We start from the raw sequence: 19,309 nt of genomic DNA on the forward strand, positions 1-19,309 counted from the left end.
TGGTTTTGTTTCGGTAATATGGAAAAATCTCTGTAATATTTTCCTAATGATGACTACATCTCGCTTACATGAAGTGCCTCTCACTCAGATATGCTGTAATGTCTACTCTTTGTTTTGCAGTCCTTTGAACTGACAAGCTTGAGCAATAATGTATGTTTGTGCATACTACCGCAATGTAAAGACACTGCATATGTTAATATTTAAACACAGAATATTCATCCAAATGGGATGTTATTATCTCTCCCACCGGGAGGTGAATCGCAGTCTTTGCTCATGAAGGGGTGTGTTCAGTTGGGAAACCACTTTATTATGCACTTAATGAGAATGTTAATAGCCAAGTTGTGAAGACTTGTCAGTACATGCTCTTGAAGGTGACCACTGGACTAATGTGTCAAACAACAGAATAATGGTCTCCAATTAACTTAAGTCCATTTGTGAAATTAATAACAAGGGAGTGAGCGTTCACATGTCCTCTACAGTGTTGGGGGTTGATGGAGAGCTTAAATATGGCAGGGGAATTTAGATTGTGAGCTGCTAGAAGCTATTTTAAATGGTATTTTGAGAGCTACCATTGAATTCACTTGTAATGCAATTGCATTCAATGAGAAATCTTGGCAGTATATGTTGCCTGTTTTGTTCTTGTGTTTGCTGTTCTGTGCTCTTGCTTGTCTTCTTTGCTGGTTTGTTGTACCGTACAGTTATGTGTATTCTCTTTAATGTGTTTTTGCTCTGTAATTCTCATACTGGTTCTTCTATTTCATACTGCTCTGCAATTAGATTAGCTTCACAGGTAATTGCTTGATTGATCTTTTTGTGATGTTTTCATAGGTTGTTCTTGTTTCCTGCATTTTGTTCATATGGTACCATTTACAAGTGTGTGTGTGTGAGTGTGTGTACTGTAACATTTCTGTTAGCTTAAAAGAAGACCTGGCATGCCTTTCTGTCAACATAGCTGTAATTGCTTTTCTGCTATGGCCACTCGAGCAGATGATACTTGCTTTTTGCATGTCAGGTCAAATTTGAGATGAAGCTTGGCCCGTTTCAGATAATGTGAGAGTACAGATCAAAGCTGGACTGCTGGTCTGGTCTGCTGGTGACCAGCAGTAAATATGACTATAATATTGCTTTATTGACCTTTAGTTTTTCTCTTCTATAGTAATTTTGTTCTGGTTAATTGATGAATGAAATGGCCTTCAAATCTTATTTAACACTGTTTTATATGGCTTGATTTTGGACAAATTGAGTTTGATGACTTTAATATTTGATTTGATTCTGAGCAATTGTAGCATTCTGTGGTAAATACAGTACTGTGCAAAAGTCTTAGACACGTTAGTAATTTCACCACCCCAAAAAAGGTTTTAAGATAGTTATTTATATATTTTGCTGTAGTGTGTCAGTAGGAAATATCAGTTTACATTTCCAAACATTAATTTTGCCATTAATTGTAATAATCCATTGAGATTTTTGTATGCACAAGGAGTCTGACAACAGCCGGTGCTCCACACGAAGATCTGATCTCACCATCATCAAGTCCATCTGGGATTACATAAAGAAACTGAAGACAGACTAAATCCAGAAGAACTGCAGCAACGTCTCCAAGACGCTTGAAGAAATCTTCCTCCATAGCTACTTGAAAACTGCACAAGTGTACCTATAGAAAATAAATAAATAAATAAATAATAATACATTTTAAAAACCTATGTTTTAAACACAAAATCTCACTGGATTATTACAATTAAAGGCAAAATGAATGTTTGGAAATGTGAACTTTCTTCTCCTGCCCTGTTCTTCTGCAATCCAGAATGGCAGCACAGATGAAAGGGTTGTTTGAGCTGCGGCCTCTACTGTACAGGTGGGAATTTGTATTTCCTTCAGCCTGAGGCTTATTCATTTCTCTTTTGGTGTGAAAGGGCCTTTACTTTTGCCACAAATAGAACTTTTTTGTGTGTGTTATTAAAAAAACAAACAAGGAAGCCCAGCCCAGGTGAGAAAAAGTAATGCAAAAGTAACGTAACACCTTACTTTCCATAAAAAGTACGTAATTTTATTAGTTATATGACTATAAATAAGCATAATATTACGTATATTTTAATAACATTATTTCTTTTACATTTTTGGGTTGTGTGTTGTGGAGAGGAACCTTGGTTCATCCTTTTTTCCCCTCTTTGATCCACCTGGAGAGGAATGGAAAGAAATGAACATCGGAAGCACTGTGGCCTTATGGTTAAAATATCTATTCTACACTCTAAAAACTGCTGGGTTGAAAACAACCCAAGTTGGGTTATTTTATAACCCAGCTGCTGGGTCAAAAAGGGTCTCACCCAGCGCTGGGTTATTTTAACCCAACCCAGTTGGGTTATTGATTTAACCCAACATGTTGGGTTATGTTTTCTACCCAAAGTTGGGTAGAAATTACTAAATTGTTGGGTTGAACTGACTAAACAATGGGTTGAAGAATACAACCCAAATTATGGGTCATGGGTATCATTTGGATTAAAATTACTTTTTTCAATTAACCTTTGCATTATGAGAGCAACTTGTACAGTTATTTTATAAAATTAAAGATAATATTCAAAACATGATTCTATCAATGCATGTTTGTATTTCTTATTTACCAATTAAAAGATCTTCAATTGACATGAGTTGGTCTTTAAAAATATTTATTCATTTCATAAAGAATTTACAATTTAAAATGAATTCATTAGCAATTCATTAAACATTTAGTTCAAGTTCATTTTGAAGATCATTTACAAATTCGCCCAAAGTGCTGCACAATATCAGAACCAGAGAACACCATTTAAAAACAATAAAAAGTATATAGTTAATAAAACAAACAATAGAACAAATATTTAATGCAAGAATGCAACAAATTTAAATGGAATTAAATTGAGCCCGGAGAATTTTGACCTCATTTGCCTCTTGTCCAGGGATTTCAAAGAGCGCTGTTTGGATAAACTCCCAAACTTTGCTGCAAACTTTTGGGTATGCGATGTCAAAAACAAAAAAAGCCTTAAAGCAGACATCTACAGCTCCCAGAAGGGAAGGGTGCTCCAGAGCCGTCCCATTGATGACAACAAAGGCCTGGGAGCACTGATGCCCGTCCCCCAACATGAGTACAAAGGGGTACTCTGTGGGTGCCTTTGTCAGGTATTCCGCCAAGTTAGTTCCAACCTGTAAGAAAAACAAAACAAAAGGAAGTTGTTTGAACAGGTCAGGTACTTGTAACAGCAACAGCAATATCACCAGAGTTGTCATGATTTACGTGCTATGCCTTAGCTTCATAATAAGGAAGAAAGATAAATTCAGGTACAAATCATTGTAACTTACAGGCTGAACATCAATAAAAGCCCTGCTGAGCTCAAGGCGGCTGGGGCGGCACAGTTTTTTGCCAACCTTGTATACCCCGGTTGGCAGCAACACCGGGAGCAGCTGCAACGCAACCTCCCCTTGTTTGTCTGTAAAATATATATGATAGATTCATCAGTCAAATACAACAGTAAATGTATCTTATGGTTGGAGGAAGGAAGATTTTTCACAATATTGGAAAAGTGGGTAACACTTATTGTTTTCCCTGGTTACTAACCAGTAGTCCCCTAATAAGGCTGAGTTGGGCGTTCACCAGTAAGTACTGGTTAACTGATTAGTTCCCTAGTAAGTAACCAGTATTTCCTGATTAGTTCATCTGGTAACACTTTACAATAAGTGACACAAAGAATGCTTAGTTACTAGGGAACTCCTTAGGGAACTAATCAGGAACTAATGGGTAGTTCCCTAGTAACTAAGCATTTTTTGTGTACCTTATTGTAAAGTGTTACCGAAAAGTGTTCATTTATTAATTGTTTGCAATACAGTAACAATAAACAATGTATAAGCAGAAGAGAAGTCCCAGTGTCCCACAAGCGTAAATCTCAAATCAACATTCTACAAATAACATTACCTGCTGAAAGAAGATCAATGTTTTTTGTGATCTCCGTTTTTTCTTTTTGTGCCAGACTGATGATCCTTGGGGCGAATAGTGTGTTCCAATTTGCTGTCAATTTGTCTGGGGCCTCGGGCTGCAGCATCATAAAATCTTGGGATATCTAAGTCCAGGAAAAGTGCAGGAAAAGTCAATGATTTAGTAAGCAATGGGGCACAAATATTTAACAGGGTCACACATACGATTTGAGATGCAAGCTCACCATTCCGGGCGTGTCCACTAGACGTGGAAACTCCATCATTATGTTCACCACCGCCTTTGTTCCATTTGCCCGGATCCACTTGGCCCTGTGGATGGCCGTCTCCTCCATGTAAGCAGCCACCTGGCTTTGTGGCCACACATTACTTTTCAACCACTCTGTCAACTGGACTGCCCGGTCCCCGCTTATAATTTGTTCTGTCATCAGCAGAAAAATCAATCAATTCCAACAAGCAGTGATTGATTGACATATTCCAAATTAACTTGTACACTGGTATGTGGAGATCTAGGCACCCTTCTGAGGATTCATATCTCTACCTACTGCAACACTGAATGTCTGTTTGAAAAGCACTCAGTACTCAGATTCAACCAGAAAATAAATGCTATGAAATTTTTTCAGGAGTGTAAATTATCATGAATCTTCAGGGCCCAGTATTTTAAAATCTGAAATCCACATCAAAATGATCCGGATTTCTAAATCCCACTATCCTGATCCATGGATCAGAGTTCTCTATCCCAGTATTTCAAAACTTTGCGAGATGAGATTAAAATGATCCTGATCCTCTCAGATAGAGATTTCCAAATCCATACCGCCCCCAGGATCACAGACAGGAAACAGGAAGTGAGGTGTAATTTAGAATCTAAAGGCAGTGAGTTCAATATACTTCCTTCAAAAGTACAAAATAAAAGTCATAAACTAGTTTTCTGTTGCATAAAGTCAGTGTTTGCTCAGATTCTCTCAGCTTAAGGCTGCTATCAAACAGCACACTGACTTGTTTTATATGTACGACCCAAGATGGTTGTGGAATTACTCGGCTACATGTTAGTAAAGCTTTTAATAGAATATCTTCTTTGACTAAAGCTCTTTTTAATCCCATTTTATTCTATTTTATTTAATTTTATCTGGTTCCTTAAACTTATTTTATTGCATGGTGTGCTGCTTTTATTGTTTTTACTTAATCTTAACATTTTTATTTAAACTTGCAGTGTCTTCGACTCCCCAATGCAGCTATGGGACGGAGCTTTTAGAGTAATAATCATTTTATGGAATATATGTTGGTGTGTGATTACATGTGTGCATGAGTATATGTTATATTTGTGTGTGACTCTTGGATCTGGGATCTGGGAGACTTGATGGGTAAAGGTGGGCTTCTTTCTTGTTTCTTCATCTGTTTATTTTGTCTTTAATATAAAGGACTTTGTGTTGCATTTCTATGTATGAAAAAGTGTTTTATAAATAAAGGTAGGTTGATTGATGTTACTCCTGTCTGTCAAGGGAAATATGAAGTTATTCATGCAACATATTGACCTTTTTCAGTAGTTTGTTGCTAAATTACATTAAGACTGTTTTAAAAGAATTCTTCACTATTTTGTGTAATAATGAAAATGTGTACAAACACTAATTTTGGAAATAGTGAAACTGTTTTTCTTCCATTAGTGAGGAAATGCTCCAGTAAAACTTCCAGACTTTTAAAAAAATAATGAATATATGTGAAACAAATACATGGGATCACCTTCAAATCCACCTCTCAGGTTGGATCATTATAATGCTGCATTTTGGGATCAAAGTGATCCAGATTAGTCACAAAAGTTTTGAAATACCCAACAGAGGCTGAAATCTGGATTTGAAATCTGAAATCTGAAATCTGGAAATCTGGATCAGCCCAGGATTAATCCTGGTGGATTATGTTTGAAATACTGGGCCCAGGAGTGCCAAAACTTTGGCATGCCACTGTAGGTCAAGTCCAAAAAGTTATTTAAAACAGCATAGAAAATCACTTCTATCTACTCTCAGTTGCATTGATATTAACTGGATTGAAATTCAAGGGCAAGACATCTTACTGTACCTGGTATAATCCTTAGTGGCTCTTGTGGCACTTGTGCTGCTGCCCCCCGCTTGCCACTTCGGATTCTTTTTCGGACATTCCGGAGGCGCTCCTCCAGGAATCCCGTGGCAGGTTTATGGTGCCTCCCAGGGGTAAACCATGCATCCTCAAGTTTAGAAGGTAGAAAAGGAATATATTTAGCTTGACAGTTATTTATAAATACCAGTAAGTATTTTTTATTTCAGACGCAATGGTGGTCCGTAACAAACAGACAGACAAAACTGAGTAATGAATACTACAAATGTAGTTCATGTAAACAGTCTCCCCAGTGCTTTCAGACACTACTCTGATAAGGTGTAATAAAAACGCCCAGTTCATTTTTTGAGTCCATGACTGTCATTATATGCCAGCTATAATTTCTTGTATTTGGCTGTTGTCTATTTCCACCACAAGTGATCAGTTTAGAGTTTATACAATAGGGTTTAAACAAAACTGTTTTAACAATATCACTACACATTCCAAATTCCCGTGCAACTTTTTGTGAGTGTAAATTGTAATGAGGATAATAACTTTACTTACATAGCCTGTGCCTTGGCAGTCACGCAAGCTTGTGAACTGGTCCACTATAGCCTTTGCCAGCATTGCTTTGGCTTCTGAATTTGGACTGGACAAAAACAGGAGTTTAAAATTTTGGGTGTGGCAGTTCTGTTTTAGATACAAGATCTGTCTTGTTTATTCACTTATGTGAAACACATAACACTCTGAATCAAGATAGAGAAGAGAGCTGAGAGTTAAACCAGAGGGGTGTTGGGCGTGGGAGGAGGAAAATGGAAGCGGGGAACGGATTAATCGGGGAAGATATGGGGAAGTGCGAGAGATAAGTAAGTGGGATTGATTTCAACAATTCTTGATTGTCATGACAATCAGGATAAGCTATTTTATTACCTTGGTGTCTTTAATGCATTACCACTAATTACACCCCATTCAAGCACATGTTATCAATATCATAAGGGATGAATGATTCACCCCCTATTATAGCTATGGTAATGCTGCACTTTAGCATTGGCAACATGAGTCATTGCAGTGCTACAATGATCCCCATAGTGCTGAAGTATGCTGACATTCTGGGCCAAAATGCTTCCTTACGACCGGGAATATATGACACAGTAAGGGTGATGTCATAAACATCACATAGCCTACCGGTAATTATTCCAAATACACACTTTTTCACATACTGTAATTATTTCAAACACACACTTTAAGAATCATGTCACACGCAACAATAACCAGCATTTCCATTAGAAAGAAATATGCGGGCAAAAATACGGACAGCTTAAAATAATGCATCCAAACGATCTCCCAGCATCCTTTGTGCTCATGCGTTTTTTGCCTTGCTGACAGAAGGCAAGACTAATGCGGCCTGGCAAAGCATGCTGGGAGATTGTTTAAATGTATAATTTTTTTACCTGGTCTTATTTCTCCCTGCGTATTTTTCTTCAAATATGTATCTGGTTTTTGTTACGCCTAATATGAGTGTAAGATGGGTCCCTGAATCTTTTTTGCGATGCTTTTGTTGCCACCGTTAGTGTGTCACGTATGGCTGATAGTCATACTACACAGGTACTTCGAAAAAAAAAGAGAAGTACCTAACCTAAGCATGATTATGGTAGATATCACGATCAGCTATGGCAATAGGGACTAGTTGAGTACAAAAAGTAGAGCGATAATAATAGGCGCTTCAAGGAACGAATGAAAATAGTTTATCAATACGAACAAAGGTAACAAGTAGCTGCTTACGGATGGGGTAGGGTATTGGAAAGGGGGATAGAAAGTAGTGATCTTACTTTTCTCCGTAACGTTCAATTAAGTGAGAGACGAGGATCCTGACCATCGATCTCCTCTCAGATATGGAAACGTGCTTGTGTTCATCTAGACTCACAACCAAGCTTTTCCCTTCAGGTGTCTTATTGAGGACTTCACGGATATTCTGCCAAAAAAATATAAATGTAAAAAAAGAAGGTGTTAACTCTGAAGTTAACCACACTTAGTCTCCCAATGGTCAATGCAGTTTTAGTCTTTTTAACAAGTGAACTTACAAATGTTGCTCCAAGCTCTTCAAAAACATGGGTAGTGGGCTCTAATGGCAATTCCAGGGCCGGAGTGGCACCAGCCGGTTCAGTTTGGGGGTTTGAATCCTTTAAAGAATGTAAAAGAAATAATGACTATTGCACCAAGGTGAAATGTAGACATGGAATAAATTGGTTAAATTGTTCTAAGCAAAAAAGGTTAAAGGAGAACTCCGGTCAATTTTAACATTGAGCTCATTTTTTTGTAAATGTGGAGTGCTGTCAGTACAGGGAACAACGACAAAAATCGGTGTTGCCTACATCGTGTTATCCTCTTTTTAAAATTTGCACCCTGTTGACTTCAATGGGGCAAGTTTTACACCTGCTTTTAGCCTCTTAACATCCTTGATGTGTCATTACAAGTGCACAGCTAATGTGAGTGATTCCTTCAGAGTGAACACGGGTGAATCTGACTGCAGTAGATGTGAAAGATATTAATAAAAAATTATGTTATTTCAGCCAGCGCACATACCTGTATTTTCTTCCTGTTTTCGGTCGAAGTCCATAGTAATCGATTGTCGAGTTCACACGCATAGGTTACCTATGATCACACGCGTGAACTCGACAATCGATTACTATGGACTTCGACCGAAAACAGGAAGAAAATACAGGTATGTGCGCTGGCTGAAATAACATCATTTTTATTAATATCTTTCACATCTACTGCAGTCAGATTCACCACGTGTTCACTCTGATGGAATCACTCACATGACCTGTGCACTTGTAATGACACATCAAGGATGTTAAGAGGCTAAAAGAAGCAGGTTTAAAACTTGCCCCATTGAAGTCAACAGGGTGCAAATTTTAAAAAGAGGATAATACGGTGTAGGCAACACCGATTTCTGTATTGACAGCACTCCAAATTTACAAAAAAATGAGCTCAATGTTAAAATTGACCGGAGTTCTCCTTTAAGTTGTAAGGTACTTACAAGATGCATTATATGTGTTACCGATAATTCCACGGCAGTGAGATTACATATTGTATTAAACATCATCAGAAATAAATGAGGTGGCAAAAGGACAAAGCTATAGACAAAATGTAGTTAAGATCAACTAACTATATACAATATTCCTACAATGCATCTTATCTAAAATAACTTGTATCTCAAAGAAACGTAGCGATCATTGCAACTCTCCTTGTGGGACCTCATGACATGTAGTGGGTGATGGTCAGCAATAGAATCAAGGTCAACAACTTCTATTGCAGAGGTAGCACACACGGCAAAGGCAAAAAAATGCCTGTCAAAGCCTGTAGTTTCCCAGTTTTTCACAATCACTCTGATGTTTGAGTTCACCATCACAATGCTCTTAATGGTGCCAAATTGAGGCTCACCATCAGCAGAGTGAGACACCAGAAGAGTCATCCCTGGCCTGTAGCGTGTACCCTTGTACTTGATCCAAGATGGCAAGTATACCTCTGTAAAAACGGCAACATCACCAAAGCCACTTTTGACCTTGTCAAAATCGTCCATGGTTCCGAGGAGAGTTGTGGATCCTTGTCCAACTTCTAAATCGTGAGTGAACAGCTGGCCAGACAACAGGGTGTAGCACATCATTATCTGATGTCTAAAGGCTTGTGTCTTGCAAATGTTGCGAAAATTACAAGTCACATGGCTTACCCGTTTGAAAAAGCCATGTTTCCCTTCAAAACGCATGCACCAAAAGTGAATCACTGGCCCCAGTTTTCTGATGGCTCCAGGGTAGTGCAACATGAAGTGATGTTTGGGCTTCAAGTGTCTTTCTGGGTATAGCTCTAAGAAAAGACAATGGTGTTCCTGAATCAAATATGCCAAAAAGATAACTGACCCTTGTGTCAATTGAGGGGAAAACATCAGCTCCATACAGCTAAGTAATGAAAGGAGCAACTCCCAGTGTTTGTTTCCCTCTGGCACCAAATCCCCTATCATAAGGGGAAGCAGTCTCAGTAGACACCATGTCTGCGCTGCAGTTTGCCTAAGTGCTCCATCAGGATTTTTCAATTCTTGAGGCTTGATGGCAGATGGTTTGTTGCGGCAATCACTAAACCCATAATCAAAGCTGGTCAGTCTAAAGTTTAACTGCTCAAGGGTTATCAGTTTTTGCTCAATTAAAGAATTGATAACAAGCTTCATCTCATAACCACCAACTCCTTCAAGTACATCATGCATTACATCAGGAGTTACATTGTCAGTTACATGGTAGAACAGCAACTTGTTGAGGCAGCATTCTCTTTTGATGCCAGTTTCAGTTTGGTTGTTTAGTAGGGAGTCTGAGAGGTAGTTCACTTTATCACGCAATGATGAAGGATCCTCAAAAGTTTGGACCCTCAAAACCTGTTTGTGCACCCTACACCATCGACATACACTATTGGCGGCAAAGCTTTCTGTGTAACCAAGGATACTGTTGAGCCCAAGGTTGTCCCCACAGACCTGAGCCACTCCAACCTTAACAGTGCCATTGAAATGTGGGGTCTCGATGAGAATACCATTAACCTCCATGTCTCTAATGTCATCCACAATTCGCTGTAGAACAGCATTCATCCCATATGTTTTCGCATCATCAGACTTGTACACTGCCAACAAGAAATGAGACTTTAAGCTCGAGAGATACTCTGGTGGCAAGCATTTAATTGTGAAATAGATAAAACCAAGTTTGTGGACAGATGTTTTTGAGCCTAGTGGATTTACCATTTCACAATCGTCACAATAAATTAAAAGTGGAACAGAGAACTCCTCAGAAAAAAGGTGATTGGTTCTAAAGACTTCACCATCTCTAAAATCCTCAAGGGCTGTAGTTTCAAGCTTTCGCCAGTCACTGATTTTCTCCATTGTTCCAGGAGTTTCCAAGATCAGTTTTAGCATAGGCTTTAGTGGAACATACTGAAAAGTGTCCCGAACAGCCACTTGTTTCACAGTTCCTGTCACTCCATCAGTTTCTTGTGTATAGGAAAAGCCAGGGAGAGGTACTGCCTCTGGCTGTAAAAAGTATCCAGACTGAGAAAAATACTTAATTTGCTTGTACTCTGATTCAAACCCACGAAAAGGTTCAGCAGCTGCTTCAAACTGCTCCAACAGTTCTGTCGCGTTTTGATTCTCAAATTGTCCTATCTCTCTTAAAAAAGAGACAGTTTTTCTTTTCAGGTTACCAACTATGTCTTTAATGAGGTGTGAGGTGTTTTCTACCACATCCTTAATTCCACTGAATGTTTGTGATGATTTCGACCTCAGCCTAGCCAGGAAGAGAGCAACTCTGTCTGTTATACTTTCATCTTCAAGCTCATCCCACTGCTCCACTGTACTCTCACTATCTTCCACCTCACACAATCCACTGCATCCCACCTCACATAATTCATTAGAGTGTGGATCTAAGGAAGTTGACTGAGCAGGCTCAACAAAGCTTTCATGCTCTGGTTCAAATTCAACAACATGCCCCAAAAGGTGTCTCCTGAAAGAACGTATGCGGTCAAAAGATCGATGGCACCCAGTCTGACCACACTGGAAATAATTTGAGGTGGAATAAATGTTATGCCTCGTTTTCAGATGTGAAAAGAATGTTCTTAAGTTGTTGCCTAAACATCTTTTACATTTGAAACACATGAAGCCCATTTTGTCTAGGTCTTATCCTTAGCGTACCTCAATGAATTTCTTAAAATGCTGCTGAAACCTCAGCCGGGGCCCAAGCTGTGGTATCAGGGTGACCAAGTCGTCTCCACCCAGGAGGAAGAAGCTTTGCTCTTCAATTTGATTGGCTGCAAAATACACAACATTCATTTATTCAACCAGTACTTACAATACTATGCAGTATTACACATGAGAGAAAGAGAATGAAAATTGGCATGGTGTTTAATTCTAACAATGAAATGGATTGTTACATACCTTCAAATGCAGGGATTAAATTAATAAGGTTCCACTCAGACAGTTTGTCCTTCACAAAATTATCCATCTATCAGAAAGACAAAGACAAAGAAAAAGGACACTCAATAAATATTTGATTACTTATAGTTGATTGCTTAGAGTTTTGAACTAGTTAAAAGACAAGTTCTGTTTTTTGCAACCTGGACCTTATTTCTAGCATGAAATATGTTAATTTACTCACCCAAACAATTGTGAGTAGATCTCCTGAATGAATGCAAGTTACACCAAATTGTTTAGGTGAGTAAATTAACTTATGTCATGCTAGAAATAAGGTCCAGGTTGCAAAAGGGGGAGAAGAGAAGCAGAGTGAGGATGAGTTGAGGGAGGGGAGGAGAGCAAAGAGACAGGAGGAGAGGAGCAGAGGAAGAGGAGGGGAGGTTGGGGAGAGGAGAGGAGAGTTGGGGAGAGGAGAGGAGAGGAGGGGAGAGGAGAGGAGAGGAGAGGGGAGGAGAACGTTTAGGTTCAACTTGTTTCTGTTATTTCAACCAAATTATTGTTTAAAACAGCCATTCTCAACCTTGGGGTCCCGACCCCAATTGACCGTTCGCAAAGACCCGCCCCCCTTAGTTACTGTCGCTATGTCCGACAAGCTACGCCGTTCTCACGCCACACCATGTTCTCACGCAGTGAAAAATACATCGCGGAGCAGAGAGGAGACTGACAACACACTGACAGACAGGACAGACCAGGTTACTTTTCGGTTACGTTTGATATTAAACATATTAAACAAAGCCTCACCTTTCAAATTTGGTCATTTTTTGAAAGAAATTTAAACAATAAATACCGTTTGTGGCTCTTAAATGTGTCGTGACAGATCGCTGAAGAGCATCAGTTAAAGCTGCTCGTGAACCGATCGTCTCTTCCTTCTAGTTAATTTATAGCCTCAAATAAACATGAACAAACATAAGAATGAATGTTGTTTTAACCACGGAAGGGCATCAATACACTCCGATTTTCAAGTTCAAATCCTCCCATGTTAATCTACTAACTCTCCTGACTGCTTTGTCGGACAAAATGGCGGATGGCGAAGTATGATTGGTCAGATCACCTGTCAATCAAGCTCCCTGCGAAGGGTCAAATTGGGGTCGCGAGATGATTTCTGGGGTCGCCAAATCATTTTGGAAAAATATAAATGAATGTAGCTTCCGCCTGGACGTTAGAAGGACGACAAGCGGTTGGTCTCAAACAGGCATTTTATTACTCAAAACCAGTTACTGTCGGCCGTAACAAGGCAACACCAAAAATAACAACAACTAAACTGCCTACTAGTCTCATAATATCTGCTCTCGTCATTCACACATCATCAGAGAGAAGAAATGTTGTTTTTTTTGTTGTTTTTTTTCGGTCTGCTGTCAGCAGCGGGGGCTGCAGAAAGCAGACGCATTCACAGACAGTCTGAAATCGCAGAACGTCCTTCTAAACTCACATAACAGACTGCTTTCTCGGCATGCGCATTGGAAGAGTTCTGGTTGCCAGTAGCAACAGAGTACGCACGCGGCACTGTCAAAAGCGGCAACCGATGTCCTGTTTCCATTTGCATCCACATATCTGTGCGAAAAGAAATTTTCTACGCTGACCCACATGAAAAACAAATACAGATCACGACTCCTCAAATACAGATCACGCGGAGAGCAGTGCATGTTAAATTGGGGGTCGCGACTCCAAAAGGTTGAGAAGCACTGGTTTAAAACACCTGCCTGCACGACAGGCCATGCAGAAAGTCTGTTTAACTCAAATGCATTCACATGAAATTGTCAAACAAAAGAAGAAAAATAAAATCTGCTACACTGGTCAACTTAACGAGGCTGCAGCTTTCATGTTGAACTTCACGAGTGCAAAAACAGGCGATTATCGCCAAATACAGGCTTATGTCAGTAAAATAAAATGCATGGGGTTTGACAGATATATTCGGTCAAAGTAGTTATTTACTCGTGTAATCAAGTTTTTTTCCTGTTTTACAGACGGCGTTTGAGACTTAGTGAGCTTGTAAACTCGTCACATACATTTCCGAAAATAAGATATAACTAAAAGAAAACTCACCATAATAACAATCCTAGGTTAGCTGTATAAATGACAAATGAGCGTCCGTCTCAAAGCTGCGCCGGACGGCGGACAGACCCTTAAAAAAAACGGACTGTCCGTCTAGCCGGACATGGCCATATTAGCCTATTAGCAGCTAGTTAGCTATAGCTTGTTTCAAAACTACTTTTCTTGCATGGAAATTTGAAATAGTTAGGGAACATTTCATACATATCGAAGTGCCATTTACTTAAATAATGCAAATTCAATCGTAAATATGCCTTTTGACGACCTCAATATCAGCGGTTCAAAATGTGATCTGATTTCTAATTTGCGATTGGTAGGCTATTATGTAGTTTAAACGACCCAGGCTCAAAATAGCGTTCCCATCAGTAATCAAGCTAACGACCTATAACTAAGACAATTAAACTAAACTTTATGTGGTTTATATCTCACCGTTTGATGTTATATAAATCAACTTACTTGGAGCAGTGCAAAGTTGCGTGTCCTGTCCGTCGTCCTCAGCTCTTGAAAGGGCGGGCAGAAGCATCTCCGACCGTTACTTCTACAACCCAATGCGTTGGGTTGACATTTATAAACCAACGTTGGGTCAAACTGACCCAACCCTAGATCCAACTGCCTCAACCCAACATTTGGGTTAGGGAAACAACCCAGCACTTTTTAGAGTGTATGTAATGTTCTAGTGAACTCATGCAATCCGAGCGAAATCTCATGCAGGCTAGGAAGGCCAAGATCTGTGAATAGAATACCAAGACAGTGCCTTCCACTCTCTATCTTCCTTTCTTCATTTCATTATGTTCACAAAGCAACAAGGGAATGGCAACAAGGGCTTGCAGGGTAATAAGGCCAGACTAATGCGGTTTGGGCCCTTGACCCGCAAACATTCAAATATATACGAAACACATTCAAAATTCAAATGAAAAAGAATCTAGCAATAAAAGCCTCTTGCTCGCCCGTGTCTCAGCCAGACAGTGCGGTCAAGTCCGAGTGCAAGTCATGTTCAGACAGTTTGATTATTTATTTGTTTGTTTGTTAATGTATTTTTCCATTGTGTTATTTTTTTAATGCAGTTTTACAATTCTCTGCGGAGAAAATGTCAAGAATATCCTTGCCTGGTTTAGTGTTGCAGTGCACCTTGGGAGTTCCTGCACTGAGACTTTAACACAATATATAAATGCATCAATAATTTTTTTGGACAGTGCCATGTTGATGTCATGGTGTATAAATATGGTAATCATAAAGTTTGAAGGCATCTATAAAAAAAAATACTCTGGTATTATCATCTGATACCATCACTGTATCATGACATTGCAAAATTAAAGGGTTTCGTTAACTTCTCAGTGAACAATTAATGCCTGCATGTCTATATTTTATAAAAATGCTGTATTGTCCAGTGTAGCAGCTAAATGTGAATATAACAGCATTGCAGCTGAAGAATAAAATGTCTGTGTCCATCCAAAGCTCGTTTATAGACTTTCTTCCATTATGACTGCATTGAATATGCTGGAAGAGTTCAAGGACATTGTAGAAACTACCCTTCAAAATATTAAATATGGTTGTCACAGGGAAACTATTATTGCCAGCAGACTTAGAAATTGGCCCCAGTCTTGGGTTGGAGACAAAGAAGTGGGATCTACAGGGCAACAGGAGGGCTTTATAATGTATTGAATAGTTACATTTTTACAGATCTATGCCCTTTCAGGACATTTAAAATGAAAACTATGACAAAAAAAACTTTTCAGACAAAAACAAAAAGATTAGTAGAGGTTTTGTGATGTTTCAGTGATGTTGATGTTACAGTAGCTTCATGTTTTCAGTGTTTTCTTCTGCTGTCTAAGTTTTTGATGCTCTTTAATTTAACCCTCTTTATAGAGGGTTTATAACCCTCTTTATAGATGTTTATGTTTATTATTATTAAAAATGCACAAACATACTATTTTTAAATTTAAATGAAATATATATTTTCCAAAACATGTTTTACACTAAATCTGTGAGAAAATCAAAGGCATAAATCTAAACAAGTTGCAGGACCAAACATTTCCCCTAGAATGATGAAATTCATCCCCCATTCATTTCCAATGCATTGAATCTTGTTCAGGACCATTTAACCTTTTCACATCATGTCCATGATATATATATATATATATAGAATATATATATATATATTATATATTTTATTATTATTATTATAATTTTTTTTTTTTTTTTTAGCAAGTGCCAAACCCTTTACCAAGTTATGTACCATTCTGTAAAAAAAAATGGGTAAACAATAACCGAACATCGCCAGACGAAAAAAAAAAAAGGATTAAAGTTAACATGGATGTTAGATGCTAACACTCTTGCTGGCTAATGCTCCAGCTAACATTTATGTGCAAAATTTAATCTTGGCTGAGAGGTTGTGGACCACTGTAATGCACGCTAGTTAAATTTAAATAATTAATTTTTTAAAATGCATTATGAACATTATTTCATCAAAGTTCAAGACTCGCCATTAGGTCTCATTACACTTTTGCTTTAAGCATAAGGTTAAAAAAAAAAAAAATCCAATCATACCAGTAACAAGTTTTATAATATAATTAGTTTTTATATCTAGAGTTGCTACTTTAAGGGGGGATATTTTAACACACTCACATTAAAAATAATATTGCAATGCAGACTATATGATTATATGTCTGTTAAAGTAAGAGTTATGTACAGCAATGTGTATTGTGCCAAAAGATGGCAAGTAATTTGTATGTAAAAAAAATAATAATTTAGCTGAACAAACTTTGTTGCATTATTTTCCTGTTATCACTTTAAAGCTGCTTTGAAACAATCTGTATTGTAAAAAGCGCTATATAAATAACAGTGACTTAACTTGACTTTTAAAATATAGGTTCAATGGGGTTCTATATACTAGTACCCCAGGGTTCTTGACTCAATTTTAAAGAACCGTTTATGCCAAAAAGGCTCTATAAAAGGAGAAATGTCTTAAAAAATTGCATAAATCTTTTGTGTTTGATGGGGTATTTAAATTGTTCCTACTGAAAAAGTATGATTACCAGCTGTTTGATTCATACAGTTTAATTAAAAATTAATCAAAAAGAATTAAAACTAAATCCTAAAAATGATCCCATGATGCAAACCCCTAAAAGGTTCTATATAGAGCATTTTCTTCAAAGAGAGGCACTTTTTTTAAAGGGACAATAGCTGATCTAACCTGTGTTGCTTTGGGACAGCTAGAGATCGAACCTGCAACCTTTCAGTTTCCCACTTAGCACTTCAACCTCTACACTAATATTTAAATGACTGCTCAGCTGAATTTCAGTCAGCGGAGTCTATAATGAGCATGATTGAATGCGTTTGAGAGTGTGGTCATAGCCCTTGTTAAGATCGCGTAATGGGCCTTGTGTTTTCACCGGCACATCTTTACAACGTTCACGTGTTGACCATAAGGTCGTAGACTCAGAGCAGAGTACACATTGACTTCTAAGTGGGTTCGTTTTGCTTTGTGTGTATTAAAGCGGAGAGTCATGGCCGCTGTCTTTCAAAGTTAAATTACGGGCAGCTAGATGGGGTACCATTTAAACTCTTCATGTACACATTGAGCGGATATAAATCTGGCTATTTTAAGACTGTCCCCCCACTTTACATTCACTTTGCTTCTTTAAATATTTCTGAAAGTGGATGACTCTGGATGAAAAGAGTTTCACGCCAATCGCAAACACTCAGATGCTTTAAGGTTTTTTTCATCCAATTATTCAATGAGCTCTTTGGCGTTGTGAATCAGTTTTAAATCACAAGGAGTCAGCTGAATTTTCCAGTAATACAAACTCAGTCATGGGGACAATATTTATGGATTTCATCCTTTAGGACGATGCAAAGGTGTACGGCTCCAATCCTCCGCTGGAGAGTTATCTGTTCTGATTGTGTGTGTGAATACGTGCTACGCCGCATCGGCCCGGCCTAATACAAACCCATATCAGGGGACTTTTCGAAATACTCAGTTACTTTGAAATCCCCGCATTGAAATGATTTCATGCAGTGTTGGCGTAGATATGGCAATGGAGCATGAAATTGAGTCACTCAATGTTGAGAGAGAGAGAGAGAGAGAGAGAGAGAGAGAGAGAGAGAGAGAGAGAGAGAGAGAGAGAGAGAGAGAGAGAGAGAGAGAGAGAGAGAGAGAGAGAGAGAGAGAGAGAGAGAGAGAGAGAGAGAGAGAGAGAGAGAGAGAGAGAGAGAGAAAAAATAAGAAGAGGAGGAAAAACAACTCTCTATTTTTGTACCGGCTTTGCTCGCCCAACGGTAAAATACACTGAGGCTCAATTTCCTCCTTGTTTTACCTTTCCATGTCTTATTTTGTCATTTGCCGTTGAACACATAGCATCAATGCTGTCTTTTCTGCGTGGCTGCCCTCTTGTGAGTGAAGGATCATGTTCAAGGCAAGCTTAAATTGTACCCCTCTTAGGCTTTATTTTACCTTCTCTAAAGTTCATAAATTAATAAGAATCCTTCTGTTGTGAGTTTAGGTAGTATTTCTCACAGCAGATGGGTACTTTAATAATTCATGCCGTTTTATTAATGTGGTGTTCTTGCCATGTTACTTAAGCTGACAATAGACTTTAAAGACTGAGGGACCTGGAATTTCTGTCTTTGGTTGTTTTCACTCTTTTCCCTGTAGTTTTTCTAGTAGTTTTGCTCTCTTTAAATGAATAGTTCAACCAAAAAATCTATTATAATTTGTCCGAAACCATGTCATTCCATACAACTGGTGTGCTAAACTTGTGATGCACTTGATGCACACATTCAGTCCTGCAGCATTAAAGGCCCTTGCACACTGAGTCCAAAATTCACAATTTTCCTACGTTAAAAAATAAATATGGCCTTACGTTAGGCCTATGTCAATCACGCTTGCACACTGCCTCCGAAACTTTCGTCCATCATAAAAAAATTCGGAGCAGGTTCGATTTTCTGTGTTTTTTCGCATCCGTAGCAAGCCTTTTGAAACATTCTGTTTCAAACATGACAAATGTGTGCATACCTGAAGTCAAAGTCAACTTTATTGTAATTCTTAGCACATTGCATGGCAATGGTTAAAAACGAAACACAGTTCCTTCAGGGAAAAACAGTGACACATATGGATATTCACAAGGACTAAGAATGACAACAGTAAATACAATAGGTATTACAGTTACACAGAGTAAAGACGGACACTTACTATACTATGTACATAAAGTGTAGCAGCATTGTTATAAATATGTATTTACC

The 19,309-nt window shown here is 38.4% G+C and overlaps 1 protein-coding gene across 1 annotated transcript; it reads right to left on the reverse strand.

The window, feature by feature from the left end:
* Positions 1-2,640: 2,640 nt before the first annotated feature.
* Positions 2,641-13,041, reverse strand: LOC311074808 (uncharacterized protein). The gene is made up of 11 exons (XM_084101705.1): positions 12,807-13,041; positions 11,984-12,050; positions 11,741-11,856; positions 8,100-8,198; positions 7,848-7,990; positions 6,583-6,667; positions 6,025-6,169; positions 4,182-4,375; positions 3,938-4,082; positions 3,328-3,455; positions 2,641-3,171 (listed from the first exon to the last, which is right to left on the reverse strand). Exons 2-11 carry the CDS (start codon positions 12,048-12,050, stop codon positions 2,872-2,874), a joined length of 1,422 nt encoding a protein of 473 aa, XP_083957831.1. The 5' UTR covers positions 12,807-13,041; the 3' UTR covers positions 2,641-2,871.
* Between the last annotated feature and the right edge of the window lie 6,268 nt (positions 13,042-19,309).

Source organism: Abramis brama (assembly GCF_963993115.1).
Source record: "Abramis brama genome assembly, chromosome: 23".
Lineage (NCBI taxonomy): Eukaryota > Metazoa > Chordata > Actinopteri > Cypriniformes > Leuciscidae > Abramis > Abramis brama.